This window comes from Ursus arctos, unplaced genomic scaffold (assembly GCF_023065955.2).
Source record: "Ursus arctos isolate Adak ecotype North America unplaced genomic scaffold, UrsArc2.0 scaffold_16, whole genome shotgun sequence".
Classification (NCBI taxonomy): domain Eukaryota; kingdom Metazoa; phylum Chordata; class Mammalia; order Carnivora; family Ursidae; genus Ursus; species Ursus arctos.
In genome coordinates this window covers 29,996,622-30,022,354 of record NW_026622830.1, presented here as the reverse complement: position 1 = coordinate 30,022,354, position 25,733 = coordinate 29,996,622, and the positions used below count along the sequence as shown (strand labels likewise).

Genomic DNA, 25,733 nt, shown 5'->3' with positions numbered 1-25,733 from the left:
GACAAGTGCAGAAAAATATGTGCACAGGGATGTCCCTTGCAGCATTCTTTGTAATAATAACAACCACCGAAATGGAGACTAAACCCCAAAGAAAGCAAACGTGTTAATTATGGTCCAGGTATCCCTCGCTTTTCCGGAGTTGTTTGCCCCAGGCTGCTTGGTTTTTGTGAAAGACCTGCATTAGTACCTGTTTTGCTAACAGAAAGAAATCGGAAGAGGATTTTTGTTTGTTCGTTTGTTTTTAATATTTTATTTATTTATTTATCAGAGAGAGAGCACAAGCAGGGGGAGCAGCAGAGGGAGAGGGAGAAGCAGGCTCCCCGCTGAGCAGGGAGCCCAACTTGGGGCTCGATCCCAGGACCCTGAGATCATGACCTGAGCCGAAGGCAGACGCTTAACCAGCTGAGCCACCCAGGTGTCCCAGGATTTTTGTTTTTATGAAAAAAAGGCGAAAAGCAAAAATCGCATTCAGCGACTGTTTCGCAGGGAGCCCTTGGAGGGGCCGCACACGCCCCCAGCGCTGAGAGCCGCCCGGCCGAGCTCCTTCCCGGGGACCTACACTCCGTCTCAGCATCGAGCCGCCAGAGCTTTGAACTGTGTCTGTGGGCATCTGTGCTTTGTCTCGATTTATTTTGTGTATCCATTAGCAAGATGTGTCCCGAGGTATCAGGAAAGCCTAAGAGAGGTTATTTTTGGGTCTGGGAATGCTAACAAGTTTTCCCACATAAATTAATGGTAATTGATTCTTTGCTTTGGGCCCCTTTGGCTCACAAAAAGGTTCATAGGTGCGCCCTGCTTTTGGGTGGGGGGGGGAAGACCTGTGTCTCTATGCATTGGAATACCACGGGGCTACAAAAAATATAGGGGAGCGATGTGCACCCATTACCGTGGAAAAGTATGATATTTCTCAAAAGCAGGTTACCAAACTGGGCTCTTTGTAAAATATATCCTCCCCCCCATTTTATATTTGTCTCTGGAACATAGTTCATAGTGACTGTCTCTGAGTGGTGAAATCTGAGGGGGGATACTGATCTTAGTCTTTTTTTAAGTTAAATATTTTTATTTTTTATTTTGAATTATGGTAAAATAGACATAATAGAAAATTTGTCCTTTTCATCATTTTTAAGTGCACAGTTCAGGGGCTGTCCCGTCTGTTGTAGCAGGATACCACAGACTGAGGGAGTTGAAAACTCCAGAGATGTCTTTCTCGAAGCTCTGGAGGCTGGAAGTATGAGATCAGGGTGCCCACACAGGGGGGCGAGAGGCCTCCTAGATCTCAGACTTCTCATTTTACCACCACGTGGCAGGAAGGATGGGGGAGCCCCGTGGGGTCTCTCAGAAGGGCACTAATCCCATTGGTGAGGGTGGCAACACCCCCGTGAAACATGCCCAAAGGCCCCACCTCCTAATGCCACCCCATTTTGGGTTAGGATTTCAACATAAGCATTTGGCGGGACACAAACATTCCGATGACAGCAGTGACATACCGTGAATTCCCAGTGTCCTACGACCATCACCAGTATCCATCTCCAGAACTCTTCCGTCATCCCAAAGACCCTGTCCCCATCACACATCAACTTCCCATTCCCAACCCCGGAACCCCTGGTAACCTCGATTCCACGTACCGTCTTTGTGAATTTGCCTGTTCCAGGAATCTCATAGAATTGGAATCGTTCAATAATTGTTCTTCTGTGGATCCTAATCTTTTTGCTTCTCCATATTGGTCAAAGAAATAGAAACGTTTGTTTTACTTAGGTCATAAGAAGGAAAGAAAGAGCCCTGCGATAGAGTCATGGTGTTTGGTCCCCGGTGGTTTCATTTCAGGCAGGGCCACGAGGTCCTGGCCATCCGACCCGCCCCTGCCATCCTCCCCTGGGGTGGGGGGCAGGCTCTGACCTTCCTGTCAGCCTGGTGGGGCAAAAGCAGGCGGCCAGGCACAGGCGAATGCAGCGCTCCCGGCCTCCGAGCCGACCACGGCATGGCTTGCTGGTTGCTGGCAGCTGGGCCCCAGGCCCCAGACGGCGGCTTCTGTGGTGGGTCTGAGTGCGAGCACTTGGGGTTCACCGTGCCTTGAACCTCAGAGCTGTCCTGCAGTGAGTGAGGTCCAAACCAGGTAGAGGTGGGTTGTTGGGACCATCTTTCTTGAAGGTTGAGAACGACAGCCTCGATTTTTCAATTTCGAGAGTCCTTTGTGTGTGTTCCAAATCCTGGGGCTCAACTCGGTCTGCTAAATGCCCAGCATGGCGGCTGTGGGTACGGCTGCGGAATGTTCTGTCTGCGGGCAGGGTGGCCCGGCTGGCGTGCAGGGAGGACGTTAGCTGGTGGGGTCCATGAGGCCCCAAGTGCTCCGGAGAGATGGGCGGTAGCCTTAGGTAGTCGGCGCCCTCTTCCTGAAGCTGCACACGGGATCTTAACAGTTCATCACACAAACGTTTGGGACAAGGATTGCTTTCTTGTGTCTGTGACAAGCTAATCGGGGACGTGGTGCAGTGGGGTGGGGAGCAGGGGAGATGGTGTGTACGCTTCAGCCTCGGGTCGACTCTGAGGTGAAAGGGGGTCGGGAAGCTTTGGGACCCAGAACTGGGAAACCAGGTCGTGTGGCTCTGTTCAGGTGCCACGGGAGTGGATCAAGTGGCTTTTCAATGGGACACCTTGTTCTGTGGGAAAAGCTTTGGGTTCCTTGGTAAGTGAGCTCCCAGAAGGGCCTGCTGGGCTCTCCAGCGAGTCAGTGAGTGGGTTTAGGTGTGGGAGGGGCAGACCTGCCCACTGGACTCTGGAAGTTTCTTTACCTGGCTCTGCCTGTTTTCTCTGTCCAGTGGGAGGCTGCTCTTTTAATCCTAGACGGTTGGGGAAGTGTAAAGATTTTACAGAGACAGCCTTTGAAGCCCATTTTGAGGAGAAGTTCTGTGTTTCACGGTGCTGAGTTTTCTTTAGGTTTAGTCGGCTGGATGCAGGGCAGACAGAGGAGGGTATGAATGTGGTTGTGTGGAAAACTCCCCCTCAGCCTCCTGGAAATGCTCTGGAAACCCCCAGATGAGCGGTCATTCCTGGTACTAGGAAGGATCTGAGATTGCTGTGTGAGGGTGAATTTTTCCACACACAGAGTATTAAGGAGGTGAAAGGAGGGGGGATGTGAGATGCCCCCCAAGAGCTGCCCCAGGGGAGGGCTCCGCGCACACTGGATTCTTCCTCTGTTCTCCCTTCCTTATTGCTTCTGAAGTGCCAGGAACCTGCCCATCTTGGCTGGGGTGGGGGTGGGGGAAGTCCGCGATCCTGGCCCTTGGGTTTCCAGTCCTGGCCCCAGGTAGCAAAGAGCAGAAACCCCAAGATCTCTGCACACAGAGCTCAGGCTTAGCCTCTAGCACCAAAAAAGGAAGAGCCGCTGGGGTTCCCTGAGGAAGGGGAAGTGAGGTCAGAGATGAGTCTCGGAGAAATCACTCAGTAAACAGGAAGAGTGGCCAGAAAGAAACCTGTGCTTGTAGGAAATGGGGAGCTGGTGGCAGCCCCCCCTCACCTGCCCCGCTAGGTCAGCACATCCCTGAAAGGCTGAGAGACTCACCACAGGGGGGGGGGGGGGCTCGAGGCTCAAAGACTGATCCCGGCCTCCCTGTGGGAGGGCAGTGCCAGAAATCCCCTAGTTATCGGGCTGGAGGAGAGCTTAATTTGCCCTTCCCAAGGCAGGACATGAAACTACCCTATAAAGTAGCCCTTGGTTTTGAGAGATGCAGGTCAAGGAATGCTTCATCTTATTTGCCTTATTAGGGCCATTGTTGCCTCGGCCAGCTTCCCACTCTTTCCCTCAGGCCACCTCAGCCTACGAAGTTTGCACGTCGCTGAATCGTAGCCCAGGAGGGTTCATCTTGGCAGGGCCCCTCTGGTTGAAGGTGATGATGGCACTGCTTTAGGGAGGCAGGTGTGACCAAGGTCCTTCCTTGCTGGGTCTGTCAAATTGAACAGTGGCTTTCTAGGTCTCTGGTTCCTGTGAGCTACAGTCTAAATGCTACACACACACACACACACACACACACACACACACACACAGAGTTTTCTCTGTCTGGAGTTTTTACTTCCTTAATGCCTTTTTTTTTTTTTTTTTTTGGTCCTGCTCCAACACCCTGGTTCTTTGATACGAGGTTAAGGGCCTCTGGGTTTCCTCCTAAAACCCATCCAGAAGGTCAGAAGCTTGTGGACACTGGAGGGACTTTCCTATAAGCAAGTAGTTGCTCATCCGGGCCTGTGAGGTGATTGTTGGGGTGAGTCCCCGCGGTGACTTTCCAGGTCACTCCCCTGCCACCCGCCCGCTGGTGTGGAACGGGAGGCAGGCCCTTCTGGCAGGAATCCCAGGACCATTTCCTCAGATCTCTGTCCCAGCCGCCTTGGGGACTCAGCCCTGTGCACAGAGGCCTGAGCAGAGCAGGCCCAGGGTCCCAGTTGGCCTCCAGAAGAGCAGGGGCTTTGCAGACCAAGCTGCTTGTGGGGAGCCCGGTGTGGCTGGAATCTCAGCTCCTCATTGGAGAGGGTGGGCCAGGCAGGGGCTGCTTCCGGGCATGGGAGCCAAGTTCCCCTCTCAGCGGGGGCCTCGTACCTGTCATCGGTCAGGCCCCCCAGCTTTTTCCGGGTTGGGGGAGCAGGTGGTTTGTGGGACCCACGAGTGTGACGGGTAGCTTTTCTTTGGACAGAGGGCAGTTGTGACTTAGGGTCTGTGGCAGGTGCCCAGGTCCCTGGCCGGGGTCTCTATCCCCGGCCCCTTGCAGGGTCTGCTCTACCTACATCCGGTCCGTCCAGCCCTTCACTCACTTGCCTCCCTTCCCCGTGGCTCACAGCAGAAGCCCCCTACCCCGTTCCTGCCTGCCCTGCTCAGAGCCCCCCATATCCAGCGCTTAGCCAGGGCACCACAGAAGGAGCCCTGGGTTTCATGTCAGCTCTGTGACCTGGGATGAGTCGCCTAATATTCTGGGAACTTCTGTTTCCTTATCTGTAAAACAGAGAAAATAAAGCTTCCCCGTGAGTTCTTTCTCGTAAGGAAGAAGATAAAGCTTCTAGAGCCTTGTTACGGGCAGTGCCAGTCACTGGGGATCTTGCTTGTTAGGAATGCACAACCTCAGACCCCATCCAGAAGGACTGAATCAGAAGCGCGGGGGGGGGGGGGGGAGGGGGAAAGGAATTTGTACTTAATGAGCCCTCCAGGGGCTTCTGGTCCACACTCCAGTGTGAGAACCCCCTCCTCTAGGATACGGCTGGCTCGGTTGAGTTTTAGCTGAAAACTCTTTTTTTCTCCCTCCACCTCAAGAGGGTTCTGCTTTGCAAGAACTCACCCAGTCCCAGGTCTGACCCCACCCCCCACTGTGTATTTTGGGACAATTTACTTCGTTTCTTTGTGCCTCATTTGCTTTATCTGCAAAATGGGGATATTGAGGTTTCTCCATGGGGTTGTTGTGGGGATTCAATGAGCCAAAGCAGATACTAGGTGGCCCAGAGTAAACTCTCATTTATGTAGCTGTCTATTATTCACGTCCGGTGTTTTGTCATTAGCCCCATAACAATTATTGTGTTCTTGATTCGTGGGGGAAACCGTCGTCAAGGGCCTCCCGAGACAAGTCTTCTGCTAGTTCTCCTGAGCTAAGCTCTTTTCCACCTGCCCATCTCTTACCAGATACCTTCCACTCCCCCTTTCCTGATGCTTAGCATGCTTTGGGGGCGGGGACTGGCAAAGCCTTTTATTCACGGTCAGATGTAAAGCTGAGAGGGTGCAGTCCATACAGTCGGGACACTAGACCTTAGCACCCGCTTGGGTGGTGTTTGGTGCCAGGCTCTTTCCTGAGCAGAGTGACTGGGCGAGCCGTGTGGGTGGGTCCCTGGGGGCCTATACACCTGGGAAAGGGGACAGAGGGGGTACATTCAGGGAAGGGAGGATCAGTGAGGCGAACAGGCCCCAGAGGGGACCCAGGCCTGGCCAGTAAGTGGGCCTTTTATTGAATAAAGGGAAGGCAAGGTGTGCCGTTTGCCTCCCAGGCAGCCTGGATTTTGCCCATGTCTGGGATGGGTTCAGGTTCAGGAACCAGGAGGTGGAATCTCCGGTGATCTCTAGAACTTGGCAGTGTGCCAGGCCACAGCTCGAGTCTCCTTCCTCGTGTGGCACAACAGGGCTGGGGCTTCCTGTTTGCCAGCGGCACTTCCTCCTGCCGCTCTGTCAAGGGCTGAAGTACACGGGGGTCAGCCCGATCTCCTCTGGAACCACTGCCTGGTTACAAAGCAGAGTCCCTCAGGAGACCTGATGAGACAGTCTTTAACACTATAGTATGAAGCACTGTGTAGGAAAACTTTCTACTCCAACCCAGGAGCTCCAGATTATCCCCCTGCGGAGGGGGCCAGGGCAGGACTCAGACAAGAGGTGGGGACAGGCCCCAAAAGGGGAAGTTGTGGGCCTCCAGTGAGCATTTCCTTTGTTTCTGGGGCGCAGGGCTGGCTTCCTGGCTTCTGTGGTGTGGTGCCCTGGTTTGCATGTCGTGGGGCCCTTTGCGTCAGCTAGCTCAGTCCCTGCCTGCACCGACCCTTTGGGTTGCTCCGCGCTGTCCTCTCTCCCCTTTGAGATATTAGCAATGGGAAGGCAGGTGCCGAAGACCCGACTCAGTTTGCTTTTAGAAAATTCTGTTCCTTTTATTCCTGAAAGGCTGCTTCGAGATGCATTTGGTGATGTCCTCAGTCTACACAGCTCTATCCCTTTCAGATTTCTAGGTTGTTCTCAGCTCTGGTTGTACATTGGCACCCCCTGGGAAGGCTATAAAAATGCTCATGCTTGGGCCCCTTTCAGAGGGTCTGAGGTCATTGGTATGAGCGGCAGCCTGAACATGGAGAATTTTAAATGGACCCCCTCACCCCCCTGCCCGCTCCCCGTCCTCACTCAGGGAGAGTCTAAGGAGCGCCCAGAATGAGAACCTCTGAGCAGCTGTGTGTCTCGAGGCCAGCTGCTTCTCCTTCCTGCTTTGGTTTCTGCTGAGGCCTCTCAGACTCCCTGTCCCTCTCGTCGGTCAAAGGGGGGCTCTGTGGGGTTTGCCTCCCTGGGAATTCTCCGTGGAAAGCGCTCCCCTCCCCGAGCCTGTCTCGTTCTCCTAACTGTGCTGTCTTAGAGACTGGGACTGCCTGGGTCCTGTTAACTGGCTGTGGCCCCCCCGACCCCCATCCCGCCCTAGTTGCCGAGGTCGAGGCCGGCTCCCGCTGTGCCACCGGGAAGACGGTGTAGGAAACGAAGTGGGTTCTTCGTCTCCTCTGGGCTCTCCTGCCAAGGGGTGGTTTGCCAGCCTTTCTGTTCTGCGTTTGCCCTTCTCCCTCTGGGGACCTTCCAGTGGATCAATAAGATGAGAGCCGCGTAGTCTCTAGGCTGGAACAGAAACTGTAGGGATTAGCCAGTGAGGGAGGCTCTGAGGAAGATGAACCTTGGCATGTTCTCCAGGCGCCCTGATGGAACGGGAGTGAGGGCCCCGGAGTTTGGAGGAGCCAAGAGCTAAGAACACAGGAGATTTTGCTCTTCTTGAAGAGAGCTTTGGATGCCTTTTCCCACCTCCTCAAGCTCCTTGAGTGCTCGATGTTTGCCTTCCTCCCAAGAACCTGAGCTGGTGACTTTCAAGGGCTTGCACGGCCCCTCATCTATTCTCAGGGAAGCTGGAGACACCTGTGAGTGGGAGGGTCTGTGAAGAGGAAGAGGGAGGGACCCTTTGTGCGGCAGCTGGCCGGGGTGTGATTGGTCCAGAGCTCTGGCAAGTGTCTGTCCCCATCCCTGCAGCTCAGCCTTGCAGCGCACCTGGCCCCTCGCGTGGGCAGCTGCTTCCTCTCGGCTGGACAGCGGGTGGGAGAAAGTGGATTCCTTCTGAGTCGTAGTTGCTCCCTCGTCCTGGGAACGGTTCTTGCAGGGCAGTGCCTGGGAGCTCACCTTCCTCCTCCCAGGGCGGCTCTCCACCAGTGACTGACTAGCACAAGGTGCAAAGGCTGGCCTGGCTGTCTGAAGGCGGGACAAGTCCGTGGAGTTATTCACACCCCAGAGCTCCCCCGGGATCAGGCTGTGGCTGGACTCCAGCTGAACCCCGGTCACCCAGCTCCTTCCCCTGCCCGGTCCTGCTGCCCTTGCTTGCTTACAGGGTTCTCTTGAGAACACTTCCTCGGTAACTCATGTGCCCAAAAATCCTTGTGTGGGGCCCAGCTTCTAGAAATCCTCTTACCTCAGACCTTGAAAAAACAATGATCGTGGGAAGATTCACAGGAGAGAAGGATAGGCTGGGAGCTGGGGTCCAGAAAGGGGAAGCTCCAGGCCCAGGAGGGAAAGAAACACCAGATGGGTGGTTTCTTCGTGGTGGTAAGTGCTGTGAGGGACAGGCCAGGGTGTGAGCGCCTGCCCCCCGACACCGCCTGGGGGGCAGTGAGGATACTTTGAAGGGGGAGCTAAGTTTTGGATCAGGGTCTAGGGAGCATGTGCATTTGCTTTGGTCTGTGGAAGAGCATGGGCACGCTCATGGAGCTTGAAAAGCAGGCCTAGAATGTTCTCTGTGGCGGGGATGTCATCACCTCCAATGGCTTAGGAACCTTCCAGTTGTCAAAACATTCTCTTGGATCTTAGGGAAGGTTGAACCCGCAAGCAGTAATGGATGGGTCTTCCCATCCACCACTAGCAAGGTTCATGGTACTGCCCAGGCATTTGATGGAACTGAAGAGAACCTAGAAAGTTCTGCCAGAGCGTGAAGTCAGTGCCAGAAGGAAGGACTGACTAGTTAGTGGCCCCAATGAGTCTCCAATGTGACTAAGGCCTGGGAGGCTCATGTCCCCATGAGGCAAGCCCAATGATACACAGACCTCCAGATGTTTTAGCAGACGTGCTTCAATATACATTTTACCTCTTGAAGTCTTTCTTCAGGGAAGTTGTACTGATTGAGAATTCTTGAGGGGTGAATGACGATGTTCCTGTAAGGAGTTCAGTAGGTTTAAATAGGATTTAGACTTCCAAAGAGCAACTCCACGTTAATTCTTTTATGAACACTTTTTTAGAAAGTTATTTTTCTATAAAACTTAGGTTTCGTGTCAAAGTCGCCCTTTCATCTGCGTCCCTTTCTCTCCCCTTCTTTTTCTGTGTGGGAAGCTGTGAGTTGTTTCAGTTCTGTGTCTGAGATGCTGACCCACATGGGAAGCCCCGCCTTCCTCCCCGTTGTGCTCTGTCTTCCTCAAAAAGATGGCGCCGGTCACCTGCCACTTTGGTGTTCTCAAGGCATCATGGAAGCGTTGCTTGTAAATGATTCTTACAAGGCATTTTGGAGTCCCAGAGTGCCCCGTAAATTCTTGATAATAACAGAGAAGGCTGAAGAGTTGCAACGAGTCAGCTGAACAAATCCCTCTCTCCAAGGCTGTAGATATTGGCAGGCGCCCTTGGAGGAAGTGTCCCATTGAATCCACATTCCAGCCCCATCAACCATCTTCCTCTGACCCTTCCTTGTGTGAGGAACAATACTCTGTTTAAGGAATATCAGACCAAACTCTAAATTTCCGGCCCTTTGTTAGCTTTGCTGCTGTGTTTGCCTTAAAGTGAATGTTAATTTAGCTGAACCCCCCCCTCCGACTCCACCGCCCCCAAACCCCCAATTAGTTGGAGGTAGCCAGTGATTTGTGGTGATGGTTGGAAAGTTTCTGAAGAGAGATGCAGATGTTGTCCTTGAGACAGACAAAGTAGGGATTGGGTCCTAGAATCAGTTACATGTAAGTTTAATTCAACAATGTGGTAGGCTAGTAAGTGTTTTCCTAACACCCCTAACTCAAGATTTATAGCAGTAAGAAAAAAGGTGGGAAGAAGTTCAGGTTGGAGACAAAGATCGGGCAACTTGAGCCTGGAGGTCTGATAGTAGCGATGGCCTTGCTAAGATCACCCGACAGGTAGTGAGGGAACCTTGGAGAATCCCCACATTTGGGCCATCAGACTACTTGATTTATACTTATCTGGCAAGTAAAAAAATAGTGATTAGGGCGGTTGAACGTCTTTTCATAAATCTATTAATTATTTGTATTTATTTTTTGGCGAAGTAACTGTTCATGTTCTTTGTCCAATTTTCTATTAGATGTAGAATCTTTTTTCTTATGGATTTATTAATTTTACAAATTAACGACATTAGCCCTTTGTCATATGTATTGTGAATGTTTTCTCCCAATTTGTCATTGACTTTTGACTTTGGATAGGGTAAAAATTTTTTCTAAACAGAAGTTGGAAATTTTTGCAAGTTGGCTCCATTTTGTTTTTTTTCAATGATGCCTTCTGGATTTGGGGTCTTTCATGGGAAAGTTTTCCCCACTTCAAGTTGATATATATCCTATGTTTCCTTCCAGCATTTTATGTCTTAATGTTTAAATTTTTTATTCATCTATGATTTCTTTGGGTGGCAGGCGTAAGGTAGGGATTAAGCTTCCCCAACCTCCCCTTTCCAAAAGCCGGTCAATTCTCCAGCAACATTTTAAAAATTAATCTATCTTGCCCCGACTATTTAGAAATGCACCCCACAGTCTATGTTCCCAAATATATTTGGGTCTATTTCTGTACACTATATTGTTACATTGATCTGCCTATTTTTTCTCAAGTACCAAATAGTTTTAATAACTGTAGAGAAGACTTAAATTCCCTAATTAGTGTGCTGAGCAGATTTAAGAGGGCGTGCTATCAAAGGGAATTGTCTTAAGAACAGGACAGACTGCTTTCAGATGCAAAATGAAATTACTAAATTATAGCTTATGATGGAGGCAGTGAACAAAAGAGAGTCCTGCAGAAAATCCAATCCATGCGTTAGAAGATTAGCTGCAGAATTCTAAGGGAAAGAAGGAGATGAAAGGTTATGAGTAAAAATGATATGGTACTTGGAGGATAGGGGCAGGGATGGATGGTTGGATGGATGAATGGATGGATGGATGGATAGATGGTTAGATGAACAGACAGTGCTCGAGAGAGGACGTAGAGACATTGCTGAAGAAGAACCAAGAATGGAAGGAAGAGAAGAGAATCAAAGAAAGACTAGAACAGCGTTTCCCTGGTTGAAGGAAGACTGGAGAGTTGAGAGAGAGAAGGTCTGTGGACGGCTAGACACCGCTAATCTCATTTCTGCACCAGGCAGGCTGTGGAACTAGTTCTGGCTGAGGTCCTGCGTCACGGCTCAGAGGCTGCTCTGGGTTTTCCTTCTCCGGCTCCTACCACCAGCTTCTGGCTCTGCTGACCCGCCTCCTTTTCAAGGCACCTTATTCTCTCGGCTGCCGGGGCAACCTATCTCCCTCCTCCTCTTCGAGGGACTCCTTTTCCTCTGCCGGTCACTGACCTACTGGGTGCATCGGAGCCCTGCCCCCTCAGCCCCTCCGTATGTTCCAGACCTCCCTCTCTCGGAGCTCCATGCAGTCACCTTCCTGGGCCGCAGACCCGGCTGCACCAGAGGGTCCCGTGGGCATGTCTCAAAGTCAGCCCGTGTTCCTCAACTTGGCAAGTGCGAATGTGGCGCCCCCAGCCCCTGCAGCACCTGGACTCTGCCTTTAGCCCCACGGTGACTCTGGCAGCGGGGCCCTTTTCCAAACCTTTTTAACTGGTGTATCACGACTTTTCGCTCTACCTCTTTAAACCCTATAGACGCTGTGACTCCGCCCCCATCGCCCCCTTCCCGGGTCAGGCCCCTCCAGGGGTCCCCCTGCCTCTGTTGTCTGCCACAATCCTTTCCCAAAATAGGCGGGGTGGGGCAGCTGTTCCGAATTTCAAGGCACATCACACCCTCCCCTTGTTTCCCTAGGGGCTCTGTAAGCAGGATCGTAGATGGGGTGGGTGGAAACAACAAATTTACTCTCTAACATTCTGGAGGCCAGAGGTCTGAAATCGGTTTCATCCGGCCCAAGCCCAGGAATCAGGAGGGCTGGGGGCGGGGAATCATTCGCTTGCCTTTTGTGACTCGGGAGCCGCAGGCCTTAGCTCCTGGACCCTTTCTCCATCCTCATCCAGTTTAGTACCTTCCCGACTCTCTCCCTCTCTCTCTCTCTCTCTCTCTCTCTGCTGGGGTTGATGTTCCAGAAGCTCGCTCTGCCTCTCTTATAAGGACACTTGTAACTACATTTAAGGCCCGCCCAGGTAACCTAGGATGGTTCCCCCATTCCAAGAACCTTAATTTAATCACACCTGGGGACGGGGGAATCCCTGTATCCTATAAGGGAACGTTCACAGGCTCCTGGAATTAGGACCTGGGTATCTTTGGGGCCATTACTCGGACTACCACACCGCCTCCCGTGGCACCTTGAACTCCTGGACGTGGCCAAGGTCCCAAACCGGGCCCCGCCCCATCTTGCACGGCTCAGGAGTGCCTGTGGCTTCCGTCGGGACCACTCTGCCCTGCCCCTTTGCCAGCTCCATCTCATCCCCGGGGTCTCAGCCTAGAGGTCGCTTCGTCCAGAAAGCCCCTAGGCCCCACCCAAGTCCAGATTGGGTGCCCTTCGGTGTGCTGCCATAGCATCTGCTTCCCTTGCTAGAACAGTCTCCCCCGTCCATCTCTTACTGCATCTGGAGGGCAGGGCTGTGCCTGTTCCCCTGGCTGTTGAATCACCATCAGTAAGCGCAAAATGCACATGTCAGGCACACGAGGAATGTTTGTGCAATGCATACATTTAAACCTGCATAGGAAGGGGACTTTTTTTCATTTTTTAAAATTTAAATTTAAATTCAATTTAATTAACATATACTGTATTATTAGCTTCAGAGGTAGAATTCAGTGATTCATCGGTTGCATATAATACCCAACGTTCATGGGGCGCCTGGGTAGCGCAGTCGTTAAGCATCTGCCTTTGGCTCAGGGCGTGATCCCAGCGATCCGGGATCGAGTCCCACACCCACATCGGGCTCCTCCGCTGGGAGCCTGCTTCTTCCTCTCCCACTTCCCCCTGCTTGTGTTCCCTCTCTCACTGGCTGTCTCTGTCAAAGTAATAAATAAAATCTTAAAAAAAAAAAAAATACCCAGCGTTCATCACAGCAAGTGCCCTCCTTAATGCCCATCACCCAGTTACCCCATCCCCCTCCTCCTCCCCTCCAACAACCCTCAGTCTGTTTCCTAGTTAAGAGTCTCTTACGGTTTGCCTCCTGCTCTGTTTTCCTCTTAGAAAGAATACTTTTTTAAAAATGGGTACTCACTAGTTATGGGTCATTGTCACTTAAAAAAAAAAACCTTTCTCACCAGTCTGATTCTCTTTCTTTTTTCTTTCTCTTTCTTCTCCTTCACCTTCTCCTCCTTCTTCTTTGCAGTACATATGTATTCTGATTTTTTTTTTTTTTTTAAGTAGCACGGAGCCCAGCATGGGGCTTGAACTCATAATTCTGAGATCAGGACCTGAGCTGAGGGGGGTGCCTGGGTGGCACAGTCGGTTAGGCGTCTGACTCTTGGTTTCGGCTCAGGTCGTGATCTCAGGGTTTTGGGATCGAGCCCCCATGTGGGGCTCCCTGCTCAGCGTGGAGTCCGCTTGAGACTTTGTCTGTCTCCCTCTGCTCACGCAGGCTCCCTCTCGCGCTCTCTGTAAAATAAAAAAATAAATCTTTAAAAAAAACCCCAAAACCAGAACTTGAGCTGCGATCAAGGGTTGGACGTGTGACCCACTGAGCCACTTAGGCGCCTCTGGACTCCAATTTTTATGATTTTTTTTTTCCCTTTTAGGAAAAGCCGAAAAATTAAAATTTAGAACTTAGAGCAACTGTGTACTTAGGGTACCACTTTTGGGTACACAGCTGGGGATTGAATTTTCTGAATGAAACTCAGCCCTTCAACTCTCCTCCCTGCATCGATGCCCCATTTTTAGGGGGCCTCTTGTATTTGTTTCCTGGGACTGCTTTAACAAAGTGCCAAAATTTAGCAGCTTAAAACAACACAAATTTATGATCTGAGGGTTCTTTAGGTCAGGACCTACAGGGTCTCCCTGGGCTAAAATCAAGGTGTCAGCAGGGCTGTATTCTAGAGGACCTGGGGAAAATTCATTTGCTCGTCGTTTTCAGCTTCTAGAGGCCACCACGTTCCTTGGATCGCGCCCCCTTCCTCTAGCTTCAACGCCAGCAACAGCAGATCGTGTCCTTTTCACGTTGTGTCACCATCGCACGGGCTTTTCTGCCTCCCTCTTCCATTTTCTTTTATATCATGGCGAAATACACATAAAACATACCAACGTCATCATTTTCAAGTGCACAGTTCAGTGGCATCAAGGACATTCACATTGTTGTCCTAGCAACGCCACCACCCAGCCACAGAACACTTACTGTTGCAAAAGTAAAACTCCACTCGTTAGACACGAATTCCCCCTCCTCCCCAGCCTTGGCAACCAACTTGCTACCTTGTGTTCCTGTGATGTTGACTACTTTGGAGACTTCCTATTAGTGGAATCATACGGTATTTGTCCTTTGGTTGCTGGCTTCTCTCGCTTAGCAGAATGTCCTCAGGCTTCTTCCATGTTGTAGCACGTGTCAGAATCCCCTTCTTTTTTGAGGCTGCATGCTATTCCGTGGAATATGTCTCCTGTGCGTTGTTAATCCATTCATCGGTTGATGGACCCTTGAGTGGCTTCCACTTTTTTCGCTGTTGTGATTAATGCTGCTGTGGACATGGGTGTATAAATCTCTCTTCAAGATCCTGCTTTCAGTTCTTTTGGATATATACCCAGAAGTGGAATTGCTGGATCATCTGGTTGTTCTATTTTTATTTTTATTTTTTTTTTTAAGATTTTATTTATTTATTTGACAGAGAGAGAGACAGCCAGCGAGAGAGGGAACACAAGCAGGGGGAGTGGGAGAGGAAGAAGCAGGCTCACAGCGGAGGAGCCTGATGTGGGGCTCGATCCCAGAACTCCGGGATCACCCCCTGAGCTGAAGGCAGACGCTTAACGACTGAGCCACCCAGGTGCCGCATCCCTGCCCGTTTATTAATTGGAGTATTTGATTTCTTTTACTATTGAGTTCTCTGTGTTCCTTACATATGTTGGATATTAACCCTTTACCGGATATATGGTTTGCAAATATTTTCTCCCATTCTGTAGGTGGTCTTTCCATCTTGCTGAGTGTTTCCTTTGCTGTACAGAGGCTTTTTAGTTTTATGTGGTCCCACTTATTTATTTCTACTTTTGTTGCTCATGATTTGGGTGTCATTGCCAAAAAATTGTTGCCAAGGCCAATGCCAAGGAACTTTATTTCTGTTTTCTTCTTTAGAGTTTTACAGTTTCAGGTCTTAATTAAGTCTAATTCATTTCAAGTTAATTTTTTTTTAAGGTAGTCTCTACACCCAACATTGGGCTTGAACTCGTGACCTCAAGAGTTGCATGCTGTACTAGCAGAGCCAGCCAGGTGCCCCTCAAGTTATTTTTTGTGATTGGTCTCAGATAGGGGGCCAATGTCATTCTTTTGCATAGGAGTTTCCAATTTTTCCAACATTCATTGAAGACGCTATTCTTCCCTCATTGAATATTCTTGACTCCCTTGTCAAATATTAATTGTACGTGCATGGGTTTATTTCTGGGCTCTTAATTCTTTTTTTTTTTTTTAAAGATTTTATTTATTTATTCGACAGAGAGAGACAGCCAGCGAGAGAGGGAACACAAGCAGGGGGAGTGGGAGAGGAAGAAGCAGGCTCATAGCGGAAGAGCCTGATGTGGGACTCGATCCCGGAACGCCGGGATCACGCCCTGAGCTGAAGGCAGACGATTAACCGCTGTGCCACCCAGGCGCCCCTGGGCTCTTAATTCTGTTCCATTGGTCTGTGTGCCAGCATCATGCTGTTTTGGTTGCTATATCTTTGTAGTACAGTTTGAAATCATGAAGTGTGATGCCTCCAGCATTATTCTTTCTCAGGATTGCTTTGGCTATTTGAGTTCTTTTGTTGTTCCCTATAAATTTCAGGATATTTTTTCTGTTTCTGTGAAAAATGCCATTGGAATTTTGATAGGGATTATGTTGATCAAGAGGTGGCTTTGGGTAGTATGAACATTTTAACAATATTCTCAGGGCTCCTGGGTGGCTCAGATGGTTATGTGTCTGCCTTCGGCTCAGGTCATGATCTCCAAGTCCTGGGATCGAGCCCCACATCGGGCTCCCAGCTCAACAGGGAGTCTGCTTCTCCCTCCCCCTCTGCCTCTCCCCATGCTTGTCCTCTTTCTTTCTCTGTCTCTCTCTCAAATGAATAAATAAAAGTCTTAAAAAACAAACAAAAAACCAATATTCTTCTGATCCATGAACATGGGATGTCTTTCCATTTATTTTTTTTTTCAATTTCTTTCATCAATATCATTTAACTTTCAGTGTACAGTTAATTCAGTTAATTTATTCCTAAGAATTTTATTTTTTTTGTTGCTATTGTAAATGGGATTGTTTTATCTCTTTTCAGATAGTTTGCTGTTAATGTACAGAAACACAACTGATTTAGGGGCGCCTGGGTGGCTCATATGGTTAAGCGTCTGCCTTCGGCTCAGGGCGTGATCCCGGCATTCTGGGATTGAGCCCCACATCAGGCTTCTCCACTAGGAGTCTGCTTCTTCCTCTCCCACTCCCCCTGCTTGTGTTCTCTCTCTCGCTGGCTGTCTCTCTCTCTTGCAAATAAATAAAAAAATCTTAAAAAAAAAAACACAACTGATTTTCGCATGCTGATTTTGTATGCTGCACCTTTACTGAATTCATTGATTAAGTCTAAAGTTTTTTGGTAGAATCCTTAGGATTTTTATTTATTTATTTATTTAATTAAAAAATTTTTTAAAAATTTGTCAGAGAGAGAGCACTTGCACACAAGGAGGGGAGAGGCAGAGAGAGAGGGAGAAGCAGACTTCCCGCTGAACAGGGAGCCTGATGTGGGACTCGATCCCAGGACCCTGGGATCATGACCTGAGCTGAAGGCAGACACTTAACTGACTGAGCCACCCAGGTGTCCCTCCTTAGGATTTTTTTAAAAGGTTTATTTATTTATTTTAGAAAGAGACAGCATGCACGAGTGGGGGGAGAGACAGAAGGAGAGGGAGGGAAGCAGACACCCCATGAGTGCAGAGCCAGACGCAGGGCTCGATCTCACGACCCTGAGATCATGACCTGAGCCAAAACCAAGAGTCGATGCTTAATTGACCAAACCACCCAGGTGCCCCATGGAGTCCTTAGGATATTCTATATGTAAGATCATATTGCAAACAGAGACAATTTTACTTCTTCCTTTTTGATTTGAATGCCTTTTATTTATTTTTCTGCCTGATTGCTCTGGCGAGGGTTTTCAGTACTGTGTTGAATAGGAGTGGTGACAGTGGGCACCCTTGTCTCGCTCCTGGTCTCAGAAAAGCTTTTGGTTTTTCATTGTTGGGTATGATGTTAGCTGTGGGCTTGTCATATCTGGCTTCTACTATGTTGAGGTATATTCCTTCTATACCTAATTGGTTGGAGTTTTCGTCATGAAAGGATGTTGAATTTTGTCAAATGCTTTTTCTGCATCTGTCGAGGTGATCATATGTGATTTACATGTGTGGAACCTCCTTGTATCCCAGGGATAAATCCCACTTGATCATGTTGTATGATCTTTTTCATGTAGTGTTGAATTTGGTTTGCTAGTATTTTGTTGAGAATTTTTACATTTACACTCATCGTTTAGTTTTCTTTTCTTTTTAAGATTTCATTTATTTGTCAGAGAGAGAGAGGGAGAGAGAGAGAGCACAAGTAGGGGGAGTGGCGGGCAGAGGGAGAAGCAGACTCCCTGCTGAGCAAGGAGCCCGATGTGGGACTTGATCCCAGGACCCTGGGATCATGACCTGAGCCAAAGGCAGACGCTTAACTGACTGAGCCACCTGGAATCCCTGGCCTGTAGTTCTCTTATCTGCTAGTATGTTTACCTGGCTATAAGGGTATCAGGGTAATGCTGGCCTCATAAAATGAGTTTGGGAATGTTCCCTCCTCTTCGGTTCTTTGGAAGAGTTTGAGAAGAATTGGGTATTGATTCTTCTTTTAATGTTTGGTAGAATTCACCAGTGAGACCATCTAGTCCTGGGCTTTGCTTTGCTTTTCAAAACCTGGGAGGTTTTGATTACTAATTCAATCTTACTCATTATTGGTCTATTCAGATTTTCTTTTTCTTCATGATTCAGTCTTGGTAGGCTATATGTTTCTAGGAATTTATCCATTTCTTCTAGGTTATCCAATTCGTTGGCATGTAATTGTTCATAGTGGTCCCTTAAGATCATTTGTATATATCTGGTGTCAGTTATAATGTCTCCTTTTCATGTCTAATTTTGTTTGAGTTTTTTCTCTTCGTCTAACTAAAGGTTTGTCAATTTTGTTTACCTTTTCCAAAAACCAGCTTAGTTTCATTGATCTTTTCTATTGTTTTTCTGATCTCATTTATTTCTACTCTGATCTTTGTTATTTCCTTCCTTCTAATTTTGGGCTTAGTTTATTCTTTTTCTAGTTCCTCGAGATTGTTTATTTGGGATCTTTCTTTTTTCTTAATGTAGGTGTTTATTGCTATAAAGTTCCCTCTTAGAACTGCTTTTGTCATATCCCATAACTTTTGGTATGTTGTATTTCCATTTTTGTTTGTTTCCAGATATTTTTGACTTCCATTCCTCTTTGACCCATTGGTTGTTCAGGAGTGTGTTGTTCAATTTCCACATATTCGTGGATTTTTCCAGTTTTCCTCCTACTGTTGATTTCTAGTTTCATACCATTATGGTTGGAGAAGACAACTGGTACGATTTCAATCTCCTTAAGTTATGAAACTTGTTTTGTCTGTAACTTACTTTGAAATGCATCAAAAATAATGGGGCGCCTGGGTGGCACAGCGGTTAGGCGTCTGCCTTTGGCTCAGGGCGTGATCCCGGCGTTATGGGATCGAGCCCCACGTCAGGCTCCTCCGCTATGAGCCTGCTTCTTCCTCTCCCACTCCCCCTGCTTGTGTTCCCTCTCTCACTGGCTGTCTCTCTCTCTGTCAAATAAATAAATAAAATCTTGAAATGCATCAAAAATAAGATGGATTGTTGAATAGATAGAGGAATGTGTAGCGGGACAGATGTGTGATAAAGAAGGATAGTAAATGTCAAGGGTAGAAGAGCCACGCTGCCACGGCTGTTCTGGTCTTATTCTTCATCTTTATGTTTGAAAATTCTCATAATAAAATGTTTGAAAAAAATTTGGGGTAATGCCATTACCCAGAGAGAGCCAATCCCTCATTGATTTTTATACATATATACATATGCCAGGGATTCTTAACTGGGGGCAGTTTAGCCCGCAGGGGACACTGGGGAATGTCCAGAGACATTTTTAATCGTCATGACTGGGTGGTGCCACCGGCATCTCGTAGGTAGAGGCCAGGGGTGCTGCTCAATGTCCTTCAGTGCACAAAACAGTCCCCACAACAAAGAATGACTTAGCCCAAGTGTCAGGGGTGCTGAGGTTGAGAAACCCTGACATGTGTATCTGAATATCTGAATATATATGTCTGTTCATATAAATGTATATATGTGCATATTTTATGCTGCCATGTATTTTAAACAAAATCGAACTCATGGTTTTGTGCCCTGTGTTTCCATAACGTGTTGTCATTTTCCCAGGTAATTTATTGCCTTTCACGTGACCATATTTTAATGGTGATTGTAGATGCGTCCACTGTGATTTATTGCGTCCAGCTCCGTGTGGGCATATTTAGGTGCCTGCCAATCTGTGGTGTCCCTCAGTGGAATCTGAGTCTTCCCTGGCAGACACATCTCTATCCTGTGTTGTGAAGATCTCTTCAGGGGAGACGTGTTGGTCGCCCTTGGCACCACCTTCCATGGCAACATTCTTAGGGACTGGAGCATTTGATCTGGGGTTGTCCAAGGGTTGTCATCTCTCCTTTGGGTGTTTTTCCCCAGAGGCTGTGACGAGCAGAGGCGGTACCGGCAGTGTGGTATTCCACTAGCCCTGGATCAAGCACTGGGTTGCCCAGGCTGCAGGTTTGGGGTGGGGACAGAGAGCCATGTGTCCCCTCCCCTGGCCCAAGTTCTGCTGAGTTCCTAAGGACCCAACCTGACTTTGACCTGTGTCTTTTTTCAAATACAGGTCTCCCCTTCTGATGAAAAGAGAACAGAAGAATGGACTACAGTCACCAAACCTCCCTAGTCCCGTGCGGACAAGACAAATACATCTCCAAGTAAGATTTTTGGCTTTAGTGTTATGTCCCCAGTGGCCAGCCTCGCGTGATGGAAGCCCCTGGCAGGGGAGGCTCTTCTGTGTATGGGGTGGGGGGGCGCCTGTGTGTGGGAAGCAGGGAAGCTGCTGAGTGTGAATGAGTGAGAGCACACCAAGGTTGGCATTCTAGATAAAAACATGGCCCCGGAGCCTGGCCATGGACAGCGAAGGAAAGGGGACCTTCAAGACTCAACACCTTTGGGGGTTCAAGAGAGATGGTGTCCTGGAGGGAGGAATTAATGGTGGCTGCCCCCTGTGCTGTCCATGGTGTCCCCTGAGGGAGTCCCCGCTGGGTCGTGTCCCTGTGCTGCTGGGGTGCTGACCAGAATGGGCACAGGTGCCCCCTGAATGGGAGATAGTTTCATTGCTTTATATGCACTTAAATCTCCTGAGCTCAGAGGTTTTGCTAATGGGAGCCAAAAGGGACTTCTTTAAATGATAATTTTGAGGATATATTTTTATATCCAGCACAGGGGTTCGTGCATACTGAGCGCTCTCTCTCTGAACAAAATGTTTAACTTACCCGAGACCGAATTGCTTTAATTCCTTTCCACATATCTGGCCGTAGACAGACATGCAGTTGTGTGAACTGGGGATCATTCTTATCGCTTCATCGAGGGGTTTCTCCAGGGACCCCGGCTGGCCAGTAATTTCCGATCTGTGCACTCCAAAACACCAAGCAGCTTTCGTGTTAAGTTATAAGGAGTCACATTTTTCACTAATTCATTTAGGCTTGCATAGAGTTACTCCGATTTTTCTAGGTTTAACTTGTCAGGAGCTTCTTGGAATTTCAAGCCAGCCTTGACCTCTGGTGTGGCCCCAAGCCGCTCCATTGAATGGTTGCATTCAGAGACCCAACTTTGTAGCGTCTTGCCTGGCATAAGCATAGGGCACCATGGCCAAGCTCCTCCTTTCCCGGCCCCCGGGCACCGGCACGCACTTTCACAGAAAATGGGAGTGGATTGTTCTCAGGTTGGATGAGGGCTCACCCTGATCACAAAGGTGGGGGGGTCCTCACTGTCTCTTGTTCAGTAGAGCTGTGTTCCAGGGGGCCGCCGGAAAACCAGGATTTAACAGCTACGGAGGCCTGATATAGGGCTTCAGAGGGAGATTTGCAAGTTAAAAAAATTTTTTTTAAGTTTATTTAAGTAATCTCTACACCCACCATGGGGCTTGAACTCACGACCCTGAGATCAAGAGTCACACGCCCTTCCCACTGAGCCAGCCAGGTGCCTGCCATGTTTGTTTTCAATAAACTGAAAGCACTTAGGATAGAATAAAAAGAGAAAACCTTGTAGAACAGAATATTGCGGGGCCCAGAATCTCTTCCTGCCCCCTTGTGGTCACTGCTCCCCAAGGGGAACCGCTCTCCTGAATTCTAACACCCATTTTGAACTTCATCCAAGTGGGATCACACAATATGTGGCCTTTCCTCAGCCTAGTGTCTGTGAGATTCCTCCGTGTTGTGCGTGGCTCATTTGTATTCTTGTCACTATGTAATATCCCACTGACTGGCGACAGCTCCCTTTAGCCATCCTCCACTGTTGATGGGAGTTGGGAAGTTTTTAAGCACACCATCGGGTCGTGTCTATGAAGCATAAGTCTGTGGGTCCAGACCTGTCCCTTTTAACTTTCTGAAAAGCCTAGACGTTTCTGAGTCTCGTGAAAGCCTGTAGCGATTGTCCCGCCAGAGGTGAGGGAGAAAGGACAGTGAGAGGCCAGAGACACATGGTGGACTTTGCAGCGTGTTTGCCTTACGGAGGACTGGATATGGAGCTTGGTTTGGGGAGTGTTGTCAGAGCGGCCAGCCTTGGTTTGCTGGAGTGTTCTTACGCTCAGTCTGTTCCAGGTGGGGTCTGTTCTTGACCTCGATCCTGGGGGAAGATGGGGATGGGTGTGATGGCTGTGTGCATGTGTCTACACACGTGTGGACAGACACCCAGACTGGGGTCGCTGAGGGCCAGGTTGGAAGTGAGAAAAGGGGGAACAGGAGCATTACAGCGGCTTCAGCTGACAATGTCACACCTTTTGTATTTCTCCCTAAGGAATGAACTTCTCCTGCATCTGAAGACCTACAATTTGTACTACGAAGGCCAGAATTTGCAGCTCCGACACCGTGAGGTAAGGAGTCTCTGGGGAAGGCGTGTGGGCCAGCCCAGTCTGTCTCCATGTCTCCAGGGCCTAAGGGTCCCTGCCTCTCCTGTTCCCTTGGGAGTGGCCTCTCATTTAGGATGTTAGCGGGAGTCCCTGGAGTTCTTTGGAAGGAGATCCCAGGCTCATTTTGTTCTAAAGAGGATGAGCTTTTCTGTTCCAGAGACATTCCTGGGGATGAGACTGGGCTAGCATCGGCTTCAGAGAGGGTCCTCCAAAGGGGGGCCCTTTCTCATGGCTCTCAAGCAGGCTGCTTCTTCTCGGGCAATTCAGGGATCTTACCCAGTCCTCTCTGTTTACACATCCCGGCCCATGTCTGATTGCTACAGCAACTGGGCAAGCCGCGTCAGCTCTGCGTGGAAACGCTGGCCCTTCCCCACAACTGCAGTGGTCTTCCTAGGGTGCCCTCTTGGGACGCGCTTTGCTCTCCTTCCGGCTTCCCTCAGCCCCCAGCCCGAATCTAAGCTTACTCAACCCATATCCATTTCCGTAAAGCCTGTTATCAGGTAGATGGTGAGTCATGTAGAAGCCAGGTAGAGTAATTTATACTCAAGTGTTCTAGACTGATAAGATATGTGTAATACCCTTCTAAACACATTTTCAGGTTATCAAGCCATGGTGATTCAATCCATAGAAACAGATATCAGATGGTTGAATTTCAGCTACGAAGGCGGGCTGGTTGGGGAGAGTATGTGAGATGCAGTGGCTTTTTCTGTGTCCCTCAAACCAGTCCATGTAGACAAAGTCCTACTTTGGGTTAAATCTGGTCCTAAAATCACGTGATGTAACAGTAGGTATGCCAGCCTTCACCAGCTAAAGGCCATCTATACAGCCTTTTCCTCCAAGACACCCACCTGCCTGAAAGTTGTTCCCCTCCTCTCCTGCCTTCTTTTTTTCTCCCCCTCGCCCCTGGGGATGATCCTGGGATCCGGGTCAGTTGTTCATTGGATGGCTGTCCTCTTCATCCACGTGGCTCGTCCTGAAGAAGTGCGGTGGCCCAGAACTGACAGCTGTGGGGTTTTCTGAGACTTGAGAAAGAAGGCCTGACCCTTTTTAGGCACTGTCCTTAAAGCTTCTCCTCATGAGAGGCTGGGCTATTCACAAGATTTTGGTCCTTGGAGAGCTTTTCCGCGGTGTGTCTTAGAGAATAAATTCTCAGAATGCTCTATGATTAAATAGAGACTCATTATAATAAATGAGACTCAGTTCTTTGCGACAAAACATGCCAATGCCTTTAGAAGGGTCTGACGTTTAACTTGTTAGCAGTCAACAACCTTTGAGTATAAATTTGGAATTCTTGGAGGATTTATTCACCTCTTGGAGAGGCCTAATGTAGCACATTAGCTAATTAAAGCCTCTGGGGAGTTCTGCTGGTAAGAAATCTGATTAACATATCATCTCCCAACTCATGATCACGTGACACCCTTTTTAAGGTACCAGTTGATCAGCCTGAGGAGCTCGTTTTCGGTAGTATAAACTTGGGGAAATGTTACTTTAAATCTCCTTCAACCAGCAGGTCAGATTGCTAACCATATGTTGTAGCTAAGGCCGGATCACTTTCCACGGTAGGGGAGGGGAAAGTAGCCAATTCAAGAATCTCGCTCTGGCTTCTGTTAGCAAGGCTCGTCTCATTTACCCTGAGAGATGTCTTCTTCTTTCTTTAAAGTATAAAGACAAGAAAACCCATTTTTATCATTTACATACATGTACTTGAGTTTCGAGGCAACTTTCGCGTTGACTTGTGAGGTCGTCTTCAGGGCGTCAGGGGTCGTCTGCGGTGGGGTGTGTCTCGAGCTGGGGTGCGGTGTAACAGGTGCGCCCAGCCAACCCGCGTCAAGGGCGCTGTCCATTGTCCCCCCGTGGGCTGCTGGCTTCTGCGGGGTTTTCTGGGCCGGCTCACCGTGCCAACTGTCTCGTGGGCAGGAGGAAGATGAGTTCATCGTGGAGGGGCTACTGAACATCTCCTGGGGGCTGCGCCGGCCCATCCGTCTGCAGATGCAGGATGACAACGAGCGCATTCGCCCCCCACCATCCTCTTCCTCCTGGCACTCCGGCTGCAACTTGGGGGCTCAGGGGTGAGTAGGAGAGGTGGGACTGCGGGTGGCCGGGAGTGTCTGGGGGTTCTGTTCTTCAATGTTCTTGAGCAGATAAGTGCCACCTTCTTCCAGCAAGCCTTGACTCCGGCTCCCATTCTCCCCACCTGCACTGTGCACCTCTGCTGGGCTTAGGAGGAGGAGGAGGAAGGAGCCAGTGTTGGTGTGATCAGGCCACCGTGCCTCTCACTACCATCACTGGGTGAGAGTCAGAGGGGGGAAGGGCCAAGGCCTGGCTGTGGTGTGTCCTTCCTCATGGAGAATTCTTGAATCTCTGAGGGGTATCACTTGTGGCCAGCTGGGCCTCGCCTGCAGATTTCTGATGGACGCCTGGTGCCCAGCACCTTCCCATGGGGACCACTCCTTACAGAATGACCCAGCTGTGGAGACACTAAGGCCTAGAACCTTCTCTCCAAAGTTCTCCATGACTTGGGGGAAACTGGAAGAAGAAAAGGAACATCAGGCCTTGCCCAAACCACTCCTGTGAGGTCAGCTAGGGGGCTGCTTCCTTCAGGCCACACCCAGAGCTGGGTGACAGCGTGACAGTATTCTGGGAGGCTCCCTCCTCCGCGTTCCCACTGGAAGGTCTGTGAAGCCCGAGCCCGTTCGTCCCCTCCCTCTGCTGCCACCTGAGTAGCCAAGTGCATGTAGGGAGGCCCGCCCTCTCTGCTGGGACTTCTTCCAGGGACTGGAGTTCTTGGTGCCGAGTGACTGACTAGCCGTGCTCCGTCCTCCGACTTGCTGCTGCTGCCTCGAGGCCAGAGTGTGGGCGGCATGTGCTGACCTCTCAGCCAAAACCACAGTGATGCGTTTTCTGTTTTCAACCAGAACCAGGCCCTCTCTGTTGGACACGCTGGACGTTCTGTTAAACTCCGCAGCCAAATCCATCTTTCTCCAAAGTTGAGAGAAACCCGCACTGTGGCCAAACCCTGGAGCTGATCTGCTTTCTTTCCCAGGGAGTTTTAGGAGGGAAGTCGCCCAGCCCATCAGACGCTGGGATGTCTGGTCAAGGTTCTCTGGCTTCACCTCCTTGGCTGGTTTCACGCTCTACTTCGATTTCAGCCCTTTCACCATCTTGGATTTCCTGTGGGCCAAACCCTTGCCACAGCCGCATTACGACGCCCAGACTATGCTACAGTCCGTCCCCTACGTGAGAGGATTTTTAGAATACCATTCGACTGCGTGATTTTTGGCTGAGCCGGCTGACGCATGCTTCACTTGGCGCGCTCGTTTCTTCTCCCTCCCCTGCAACATCAAGCTGGTCTTGGTTGGTTCTTAAAACCTGCCAG

The 25,733-nt window shown here is 49.5% G+C and overlaps 1 protein-coding gene across 11 annotated transcripts in view; it reads left to right on the top strand.

Annotated features, from left to right (window-relative positions):
- Positions 1-25,733, top strand: part of RASSF2 (Ras association domain family member 2) — a 44,997-nt gene that overhangs the window by 5,035 nt on the left and 14,229 nt on the right. For all 11 annotated transcript variants that reach the window (XM_026503077.4, XM_044385707.3, XM_044385711.3 and 8 more), the window contains 3 exons: positions 20,072-20,162; positions 22,246-22,321; positions 24,275-24,426. In XM_026503077.4, coding sequence (XP_026358862.1) covers positions 20,104-20,162; positions 22,246-22,321; positions 24,275-24,426 — 287 coding nt within the window. In that variant the 5' untranslated portion in view covers positions 20,072-20,103. The remainder of the gene's footprint in view (positions 1-20,071; positions 20,163-22,245; positions 22,322-24,274; positions 24,427-25,733) is intronic.